The sequence below is a fragment of the Perissodus microlepis genome, chromosome 9, assembly GCF_051167445.1.
Source record: "Perissodus microlepis isolate ML-2025 ecotype Zambia chromosome 9, ASM5116744v1, whole genome shotgun sequence".
In the NCBI taxonomy this organism is placed as follows: Eukaryota; Metazoa; Chordata; class Actinopteri; order Cichliformes; family Cichlidae; genus Perissodus; species Perissodus microlepis.
Window position 1 is genome coordinate 26,836,888 of NC_140469.1, and position 10,734 is coordinate 26,847,621.

A 10,734-nucleotide genomic window follows, 5' to 3' on the forward strand; every position below is an offset into this window, starting at 1 on the left:
CCTTTATCAGGCACATTTATGCATTTTTATTTGTGTTTACATGCTTAAATGTAAGTGGGAAAACATAAGTAAACATATTTCTGTGTGATGGATGTTCTTGCTGCATCACTGATTAAGGTTTCCAATAAAAAATACATGTAAAAGGCCTCGAAATCCTGCCAGGCAAGCAGATGGACAGCAGGTGAATAAGAGGAGGAGGGCGGTTGTGAAAGAGAGGCAGAGAAACGGATTAAAGAGCCAGGAACCCAATCTTGTGCCGCCCAGCAGGAGATCGCTGACCCTTATCCGATAACCTCCACCACCTCCATCCCGAGCACAGGCCCATTAAAGGCAACAAAGACTGCACACTGGGTGCTTTGTCGGGGCTCTGGTCTCATCTTTACATCAGGAAAACTGCTGTTTTATCTTTGTGCTTGAGCAGCAGCTGTTTGCAAAACCGCAGAAAGAAAAACAGATGGAGAGCGGAGACAACAACACCACCACTGAGGAGGAGGAGGAAGTTCAGTGTGTAACTGCACATTTAATGAAATTTGAATCAGCAGCAGAAGAAGAAAACCACAATGTGAGAGAAAATTAGAATCAGTAAAGCAGGGTGTTAAGCTCACTTTACATTAACGGCCACACAGAGTTTGGTCTTAGGTGATGATTTGTCAGACAAATTATTTTCACAATTAAACAACTGCTACAAATGTGAAATCTTGTAAACCTCCCCGTTGGAGGGCCAAAGTTTCATATGTAGTAAAAATCCTTAAAAAGATAAAAAATAAAATAAAAAGGTAAACACTGAGTGCTACTGCCCCTCAGCAAGCTTCTGGAAGTTAGCCAATCAAGAGACAGCAGGCTTAAACGGAAGGGGCTCTTTAAAGAGAGACTTTGTTTCAGGCAGAGGATAAACTGACAAGTCCTGTAAAGGGCCAGTGCAAGATCGAGCAGGAGTTTTTAAAACTTTTTAGCATGCAAATCTGCTCAAGTGCTGTCCTAGAATAATGAGTCAGTAATGCCTTCTGTCTGTCTTGTCAGCTGGGCACAAAACATATTTTTCACTTTTAAACAACAACTCCTATAATAGTGACAGTTTCAAGTGTCTTCTTTTGACCAAAAAGGCCCTAAATATTAAGTAAACAATGACATGAGACCAAGAAAATGTTTCTAAACAGCTCAAAGAAAACCTGAACTGATTGATTAATCGGCTTGTTGCTCCATTTTTGTGCATACCCAGATACAAGCAGGGTCCAGGAGCAGTGATGATGAGTATGCTGCAGCCTGTGATGAAAACACTGAACTGTTGGCAGCAGGGCTCGTGTTATATAACCCTGTGAGCCCACAGCAAACAGCTGATCTTAACCCCTCTTCACTGACAGGGAAGCCAGGCAGTGAGAAGTCTGTAGTTTTTACTGTTTTTATGTTTAGAAATGTCCGCATTACTGCAGGACTGTGCATGCGCTGTTTAAAAAACAAGGGCATAATAGACACGTAAGCTGACACTCGTACCGTACAGAAGTTTAGTGAAAATGCACCTTTATGTCAACTCGATGTGAGGACTTGGTTAGCAGTTAGCCGATGTTAGCTGGGAGCAGGGGTTCACGTACCTGGCAGCCTTTTTTGTGGTGAAATCCAACCACCACGATGTGGAGCACCGGCCCCTTCCCTTCGTCTCTGCCCTGAGGCTCCATCCCCGCTGCTGTACCCGCAGTCTAGCGTTGTTTTAGCTCCGGAATTGGATGTAAACACAGCTAACCGAGGCCGACTTTTCTGTCTATATCTCCCTGAATATGTGACACAGACAGACAGCAGCACAGCAGAGATGATTTTCTCTTCCGCTTAGTCCCCACTGGCCAAATGGGCAAGAGCATTCCCCGCAGCGCACTTCCGTTTTCGCTTAGCGAAATTTAAGTTTACAGTTAATTGCCCCCCAAGAACAGTCTTCAGTTAAGTAGAGTCAATGGAGCAAATTTACTTAGACAAAACGTTCTTAAGTGTGCAGACAAACGCCAACGTTTTATTACACTTTTCAAAATTTCTGCATTGATATTAAATTCAACTTAAAATAAAATGTCAGTTGAATTTAATTTACCTTAATAAAATCAGGTTTAATGAGATAAATGTCAATCTAGATTTTAAAGCTAGCTTAACCAAAAATACATTAATTTTACTAAAATCGAGACCTGTAAAGTATAATTATTTAGCTAAGTTGTGCTTACTAGCTTTTAACTAACTGTTTTGTTGCCTATCTTATTAAATTACTTTTTAGCTAAGGTTTCCAATTGTATAATGTTATTAATATAACGCAATAAAAACATTAAAATGACAGATTAAAGTTTTAATTCGCTGTTGACCAATATAACATAAAATAATAAGATAACAGTTAACAATTATATTGAGTGTATTTTTTTGTCTTAAGCAGGACAGAATGAGTTTAAAGGCTTTAAATGCAATCAGGCTGAAGTTCTTGTGGAAAAAGTAATGAGTTGACTAACATTTCCTTCATATTTTCCTTCATTTCAATCTGGAATTTCATTGATATTAGCAGACAGCTTGCCCTAGAATAAAGTCCGGATAACCTGCATTTAAAAAAATAGATAGTTAGCTTAGTCTCTTGTGTTTCCCGCTCAATAGACAACATGCATGTCACCTTAAATTCCACCTGTCAAGGAGAGATAAAGCATAACTATCCGCGGTCAGATTTTACAGGGGTGAATATCTTGATCTCTGTTCTGTTCTCTTTTTTAAACACAAAAATGATGTCATGTGTTCCTCGACACAACTTGCGCCATCGTGTGGAGACATACAGAATAATTTAATATCACCCTCAGGTGTGTGTGTGTTTTGTTTGAATTTTTAAAAAGTGTATTATATTTGGTTGCAACCATGAATGTTTGAATTTCTTAAAAATTAGTCTTTTGTTTCCCCAGAGACGAAATTCTTCTGGATTGATTGATCTTGTCTGGCTTCCCCACTACTGTTCGTCTGTCGATTACTTCTGGCTTTGTGGAGGGAAGTCTCTTGATTGAACATGTCGGCTACAAACCCGTCGCAGCTGCTCCCGCTCGGTTTGTAAAATCTTTATGATGCTGTGTTTTGTTCCTGACGTCTGTGGGTTTAAATGGGGCTGTTCCGAGTCAGCGTGCGACGGCCCCAGTTTGAGCCGCGGCTCACTGAAAATCATTTTGTAGGCAGATGTTTGCTAGTTAGCATTAGCATCACGCCGGTAGGGAGCTAACGTTGCGGCTTTACTCTCTACAAGCACAAACAAAATGCTTTTTATTTGGTTTAGTTTATTAAAGTGGCAGAGAGGGCAGGTTTCTAGCTGAAAATTTACAGATTACTGGATTATCGTCTATTGCCCTATTGGCATGTTCAAAATAAATTTAAAAATTACATTGTCGTCTTTTTTATTCTATTTAGTTATTAAAAATTTATAGTATTTCAAAGGGTTAACTGTTGAGTCCTTAACAAAGATAGACACCAGTTAATAAAGTTGGTAGGTAAGCTAAGTGTAAAAAGTAGAAACGCTCACCTGAATTACAGGATGTGTAATTTCTCTGTATGTTTCCTTTTGCAGAGCTTGTGGACAAATGTATCGGCTCCCGAATTCACATCGTCATGAAAACTGACAAAGAAATTGTCGGCACCTTGCTGGGCTTCGATGACTTCGTCAGTATCTTTTAATTAAAACGTGTCCAGATGAGCGAGTTAGTGCACACCTAAACACCGACAATGTACAAAGTCTTACTGTATTGTGCTGTACACACCATCGACTGTTTGAAGTCATCCATGTTGTGAGGTGGAGGATGCGATGAGAAGCAGTACGAGAACTATTGTGTTACTTTTTGTTTTATTTAGAAATGTGAGAGAGGACAGTTGCAGAATACCATTGGCATAAAAAAGTGTGTAGATCTGTACAAACGAGGGACAAATAAAAAAATTTAAGGAAACAGTCAGTCATCACACTACAACACAGAGTTCAACTTCAGGCATGTCAATCTATCCAGATAGGAGTAATAAACCATGGAAAATCTATTTCAGCCAAATTGGTGCAAATTAAAGTAACAACAGGTGTAGCAGATGGTGGCCACAGACCATTTCCCTCTGCTGTCAGATCTTATTCTGGTGCAGTGGGGCCTGGGTTCCTCCTGCTGTAGGGCTTCTTTCATTTTTACTCTTAAAAGTCTGATAGGGTATTATCATCACCCGAGTGGGCACCTTGGAAACCCAAGTTTGTGAATCCGATAACTTAAGAGGGAAGTCGGCTAAGATTTTCAAATTGATAACATTGGTGCATCTTCTAAAAAATCTTGGAGTTTGAATCTGGGTGACCTTGTCCTCAAGGTCAGAGTAAGTTTTGTGAAATTCTTGTGAATGCGATAACTTGAGAATGAGGGGTCATAGGATTTTGAATTGACACCACAGTTGTGTCTACTAGGATGAGGAGTACCGCTGGTGCCCACCAGTTAATTCATTAATTAGTTAATTAATTATTAGGGATTAATAGGAAGTAGAAAGGCTTCTGTGGATGGGCGCTGGTGCTGCTCACGTCCACGTCTCCACATCCTCCTGCTCGTTTGTGTAAAGCTTTTAGCTGCACTTTGATGTCTCTTTACTGTTTATTGTTGCACAGTTTGTCTTTAACTGAGTGTGTCAGACATGGTCCTGGAGGATGTGACAGAATTGTAAGTACTCCTGTTGCATTTTTACTCTAACTACACATTTTCTCGGGTTCACCGCTGACTATATTTATAAACAAATGTGTTGCAGTGAAATAACACCAGAGGGGAGGAGGATAACCAAGCTCGACCAGATCCTCCTCAATGGCAATAACATCACCATGGTAAACAAACAAACGCCTGATTGTGTCCCATATTCTCCCCTGGTGTTTTAAACCTTCACAGGATGATTTATGGCTGCATATTTTCTCTTCTGCAGCTCATCCCCGGTGGAGAAGGACCAGAAGTATAAATGCCCGGAGGCCGGTTAACCTTCCTGTGTTGCTGTTCCTGACTTTATTATGTAATTATTATTGTTGATATCTTGTTTTTTCTTTGGGTTTTTCCTCCTGATCCTGAATGAGAAAGATATTTTTGTAATAAGATTCCTCACTGATGAGAGGTGCACATGCCGAAAAGTTTTTCTTTGTTAAAAATAAATCTGAGGATGTCACACAGTCTGAAAAACACTTTTCTTTATTCATTCTTTACCACACAACTTAAAATTTTGTGCAAATCTTGGTATAAAACCAAAGTGTTACCATGAAACAGCAGAACTAAAAAAAAAAAACCCCATCCAGTTGTGTATTTATTTTAAATGTTTATCAAACAAAGAGCCGGATACTTGATTGATATTGAGTTTAGCAGGTGATCAATGCAGCTGAAGGTTGTTTAAATTCATCCCAGTGGCTTTTCCCGTTCCCCGGGAGCCTCAGTACATCGAGGGCTTCTCCTCTCCTTTTGGGTTGGTCACCTTCTCCAGGTTTTTGCTGATGATGTCATAAAGCTCGGCCTGAGGAAAACAAGCAGAGATGCAGATTAATAATTGACTTACAGCAGCTAAAAATACATTGTTAGTGATTAAACTGTTTGAAAATCAGTTTTTTAATTTTAGAAAAACTCAAATATTTTATTTAAGATCCATTTTTTTTCATGGTTTTAAGTATTTGGGGGAAATATAAATGTAGGCTTCTTACGTAGAAGCCGCGGATGTCGAGGACGATCACTCTGATATCCGAGTAGATGGCCTCGTCCTTCTCGTGTACGAGTGAGCGGTAGTCCATCTGAGGGCAGAACAAAAGGAGTTAAAGGCATTTTTCATATTTCCTTTTTGTGTCATAAACTTCAAGGCTTGTTGGGATGTTTAGTGACGAAAAAGACTAAAACCAGCTAGTGTTCATCCATCTCTGAGATCTTTGTGTCTTCTCTCAGGCTTTAAGCTCATATTCAGCATATTTACCTTTGCAGCTCTCATCCACACATGTATTCAGTCTTGCTTCTACTGACTTTAATCCATTTTGAATGGAGTTATCTGACTAATGTGACTTGCTGTGTGTAACAGACAAGAAGTCTGTGATCGGGTTTTGGTGCGTGAAATTCTGGCATCTAATTAGTTATGTCACAGTAATTAGCAGGCATGTCTGGACAAAAGGGTGGCCAAAAACTAACAGTGGTGGCCAAAATGCTAAAAGTGAGACTTCAAAATGCTGCTATCATCCACCTTTTATACTGTTCAAATCTGATACTGGCATTAAATCCAGCTGTTCTTTCCACTTGAAAGAAAATTTCCCAAAACTCATCCAGCATCACTTCCTCTGCTCCATGTGGTGGTCAGGATGTACAATATTAGAAAACTATGGGAACCACTGCTCCAGCTATTATCTGAGAAAGATTTTTAAGGGCGTTTTTTTACACCTATAGTTTGTTATAACTTTGGTCCCAATCATTTGATGAGTTTGCAAACTTTTTTCCTGTGATTTGGCTTCTTTTCAGCCAGAAAAGAATCCAAGTGAACTCCAAACAAACCAAAGTGCATGATTACAAAAACGTGAGCACATTCAGTCCCCGTATTGGCCAGATGTACCTGGGTCGGAGCGACAAAAGTACAAACAGGAACAAGGTGCTGTGTTCTGGAGGATTACGTTCATTACATAGCTAGTTGCTAACCAGTACAGACCTTTGTCTACCTTGTCCACATCCCAGAATGCAAACCACATGTAGGTACAGGGAGATGTTTAGCTTATCTAGCAACGTACACCTGGCAGTTTAGATTAAGGTCAGAGTGCATTCACAACATAAATGAACCGTACGGGAGGAAGACTACCTCCTCCAAAGGGTCTTTATTACTGTGCTCACATGTGCACAAAAGAAACGCAACGGGGTGCAAATTAAACCAGAGTTCAATTTGAATGAACTAAACACAGCAGGTGTGAAAGCACCCTAAGTGTGTTTGAACTCTGTGGCGCGATGTTTGCAGTCTGCGTTCGAATGTAGAAAGGCAGAGATCATCACTCACCACATGAGTTTCCTTAGAAGCTTTGGCCACAGCATCCCCCCTCTCTGTGAAGTACCTGAGGATTTAAACAGTAGTGATGAAAGGCTCCACTCTCAGTAAAATGACACAAAGGCAGCTGCCGCGCTTTAAAGAAGGATTTACGTCCAACCTACTTGTTGATGTTGGTCTGAAAACCGTCGACTTTGGTTCTCACTGCAGCGATTCTCTCCAAGATTTTCTCCTGTGGTTTAAACAAAAACAAACTTAAAGGTCAACGTATTTCTTTATCAAATTAATCCAAAAGTTAAAATCAGTGGCTTTATATTCAATTAAAATGAAAGAGCAGCCAATTAAACAGACGACGTATACCTGGATGGCAACTCCAAAGTCATTTCCATCCTCTATCTTTGGGATGAGGTGCTGAATCCAGCAGGTGACCTGCAGTTTGAACCCAGAGCATTAATCCTCATTTTAAAATCATTCTCATATTGTTCCTGTCTTAGAGCATCAATCAGCCCTCAGAGCGGCAGTGATTCACTCACAGTGATGATGGTCTCTCTAAAAGCGACTATCTCTGGTTTCACTCTGTCTAGCACCATCGTGATCTTCTCGTTCCCCTTGATGAAGCCACACTTCGGGGCTGAAGAGCAGAGAGAACAGATGAAGCTTTTGTTCCCCGTCCCCACAGACATCACATGCTACCTTTCAGTTTTCACATGTGTGGCTACAAAAATGCCTTACGCTTCTTCTTCTTCTTCTCGTCGTCTTCATTCTTGTCGGTCTCCATCTCCTGAGAGAGACGTTTTTTTACAGAGTGAGAAAAGATCGGCTTTACTGGGCGTCTTAAATCAATTAAAAATGTGAAAAATCAGATGTCACAGTTTGTGCACAGCCTTCCTCCTTCTTTTATAATCCTATCTGTGATCCCACAGCAACATGGCAGGGTGGGGTCATTTTTTTGATAATCATAGCACATGTTTTTATGTCTCCATAGGTGCTATACCCCTTTTTCCTCCTGCAAGTGAGGAAGCTGAATATTTGCACTCACATTAATCCAGTTAAAATTCATTCAGAGCCAATAAAGACACATTCAAAGGTCAAAGCTGTCACAGTGAGATGTGAGTGTGTCGGTCGACTCTGTGTCAATTAATGCACTAGTGAAGAGCACGCCAGAAAAGTAACTTTCAGTATATTAAAAAATATAACTGAGATTTCTGGAAGGGCAAAGCTTGAAAAGCTTCTGGTCTCCAATGTCAATAGTTTTCTCAGAAAATTTGAGCTTAATTTTTGTGAAACTGTTCCCTTGATTTCAACAGTTTTCAGGAATATTATGTGCCTTGTGTATGACAAGCTGCAAACCAAATATCAGTCCTCTACCTGCAAAGCGGGGTCTTTACAGGCCTCCAAATCTGCTGTCAGAGATCAGACTTTAAGCTTCTGTCACTATGTTATCCCGAACTTCACCCTGAGAGTCTCAGGGTGTTTTATTTTAATTCGATAAACAGAGATGAAATGAACCAAAAGTTACCGACCTTCACTTATCCCAACTTCTGACCATAACTGACCTTTTCTTATTCCTTCTGTATGATATTATAAAGATAAGTTGTTATAATAATGTAACTAGTAGCGTCGTCCTGAATCTTATCTGGATGTCCGGCTCATTATAGTTCACGAGCCTCAATTAAAGTTGTCCAAACCAACCCAGATTTATTTTAACATGCGTTGGTACAGCCCAAGTTAAATAATATGTCTTATTACATGTGCATTTCAAATCACAGTGATTGTGTAAAGCTCCAGAAATATTAACTTCCACGCCTGTGTAGTAAAGTGAGGATATTAGAAACTCCATGGCACTTTTCATAGCTGTGCTGATAGCAGTCTACTAATCAAAAGGTCGGTGGTTCGATCCCCGGCTCCTCAAGTCTACGTGTTGAAGCGTCCTTGCGTGAAAGGCACGGAACAAGCTCTTGTGTCAGTGTATGGGTCAATTAGGGTTGCCGAATGACCCAGTTCTTTCAAAGTAAAAGCCTTCTCACCGTTTTAGTGGACTGAAGCACATTCATATGGAATGAGTGATCTCAAACACATTCATGTTGGTCATGTTTAGTGAAAGATGAAGCTAAAAGCGTGACAGGCTGCGGCGCTCTCACCTCGTCCTCGGGGGAAGGAGGGTCTGGTATGGGGATGTCCAGAGGAGCCCTAAGGGAAGCTGTTTCTGTGATGCTGAAGACCTCATCCTGACAAAATAATCAAATAAAAGACAAACACAAGGACAAGAGTGAAGAGCAGTTTTCCCAGGTCAAAGGTCACAGAGGCTGTCAGTTAAAATGCTTCACCTTGAGCAGAGAGTCCAGCTTTATGATCTTCAGAGGGATGAAGTCAGAGAAGAGAGTTTCTGCCTGGAAACACACGCACACACACACAAAGAGGGGCCTCAAGTCACAAAAGGTGGTTTATTTCAATATTTTACTAATTTAACGCAATCAATGTGTCAACTGACCTCCCGATACAGAGCCTGGCGGAAGTTGTCCACCTGTGGAGAAAAGGTGAGCAGACTAAATAAACCAAATAAAACACGGTTCAAGTGCTGACTCACGTTTGTGAAAAGCTTTACTTTCGTTTTCCTGCCCTCTGCGGGGGACTTTCCGCTGCTTTTCAACTATAACCGACTGCTTTCAAACACACCGGGGCTCAACACTCACACCAAGTCCGCTTTAAAGTCACTGCAGGCCGCCGGGAAGCCGTTTAGCTCCTTTACCTTGCAACCTGCCCTCCTCAGAGAGCGCTTACTCCCAAAAAGCAAAAGCTCACCGACTTACCTTCCCCGCAGTCGTGCTGCTTATTTTCAGAGTCGCTGCCTTTGACATGACTAAAGAAACTTTTTTCAGGAATATATTATCATAAATATATCCGCTGGAGCGGTTTAAATGAAGTCCGACGGCTGCAGCACAGGACAATATGTCTGTCTTGTGGATTTTTTTATTTCCTCATTCACTTTGCTTTCGATTTGATATCGGATGCGCCTCCTACTGACTCCCTCCTCCTCTCCTGGCACAGCCTCAGTTTTCAAACTTGAATATCCTGTACATGGCAACCCAGTACTTACGGTACAGATATCGAGAGGCGTTTACAGGATTTTTTAAGATGAAGGCGGTTGTCTGATCAGAAATAAATACATAGGCTAAATAAATAAATGCAGAGCAGAATAGTGATTTTACAATAAATACATTTTTAAATCAATTTCCAAAGAATTTAAATATATACTGTCAATTTAAAAATGGCCTCTTTTAATCTTCTGTACAGTGTAAGCCTGTAGAATAAACAATAAATTGGATCAGGTTCACTGATACAGCCTCACATCGGTTACAGTATAAAGCTGTTTTCTTTCACACCCCTAAAGGACATTTGACAAAAGAAATTGAAAAAGAAAATGAAACTGAGCCAATGGAAAAAAAGTCATGTGGTTTAAACAAAATGTAATTACTTATTATGATCTTCATTGCCTCGTCCTGAACTCGTCTTTTGTCTTGTATTTGTATGAAGGAGCTTAATCTGCTGATGGAGTTCAAGGAGTAAACAAGTCATCAGAGTTAGAGCAAAATTAATGAATGACGTTGGATGTAATATATATACGTCTTCTAGAAGATTGTGCTAAAATGAACGTGACTTTGCACAGTAGCTTCTTGTTTGATTGGTCAAGAAACTTGAGAAACATTAAATATATAAAACAAAGGTTTTTATGAGCTGACACATTTC

At 40.3% G+C, this 10,734-nt stretch overlaps 3 protein-coding genes across 3 annotated transcripts in view; 1 reads left to right on the forward strand and 2 right to left on the reverse strand.

The window, feature by feature from the left end:
• The window catches only part of avl9 (AVL9 homolog (S. cerevisiase)), a 28,815-nt gene extending 26,966 nt beyond the window's left edge, over positions 1 to 1,849 (reverse strand). Inside the window, exon 1 of the mRNA XM_084939810.1 lies at positions 1,590 to 1,849. Within this exon, the coding sequence (XP_084795936.1) occupies positions 1,590 to 1,673 (84 nt within the window). The 5' untranslated portion in view covers positions 1,674 to 1,849. The remainder of the gene's footprint in view (positions 1 to 1,589) is intronic.
• An 868-nt stretch (positions 1,850 to 2,717) lies between these two features.
• Positions 2,718 to 5,161, forward strand: lsm5 (LSM5 homolog, U6 small nuclear RNA and mRNA degradation associated). The gene is made up of 6 exons (XM_084939814.1): positions 2,718 to 2,813; positions 2,913 to 3,050; positions 3,563 to 3,658; positions 4,643 to 4,670; positions 4,756 to 4,828; positions 4,924 to 5,161. Exons 2-6 carry the CDS (start codon positions 3,014 to 3,016, stop codon positions 4,954 to 4,956), a joined length of 267 nt encoding a protein of 88 aa, XP_084795940.1. The 5' UTR covers positions 2,718 to 2,813; positions 2,913 to 3,013; the 3' UTR covers positions 4,957 to 5,161.
• A 3-nt stretch (positions 5,162 to 5,164) lies between these two features.
• psme2 (proteasome activator subunit 2) lies at positions 5,165 to 9,970 on the reverse strand. Its single transcript, XM_084939813.1, has 11 exons — positions 9,798 to 9,970; positions 9,479 to 9,511; positions 9,315 to 9,377; positions 9,129 to 9,215; positions 7,720 to 7,768; positions 7,521 to 7,618; positions 7,348 to 7,416; positions 7,152 to 7,219; positions 7,000 to 7,054; positions 5,681 to 5,767; positions 5,165 to 5,496 (listed from the first exon to the last, which is right to left on the reverse strand). The coding sequence occupies exons 1-11, from the start codon at positions 9,843 to 9,845 to the stop codon at positions 5,416 to 5,418; spliced, it is 738 nt and encodes a 245-aa protein (XP_084795939.1). The 5' UTR covers positions 9,846 to 9,970; the 3' UTR covers positions 5,165 to 5,415.
• Between the last annotated feature and the right edge of the window lie 764 nt (positions 9,971 to 10,734).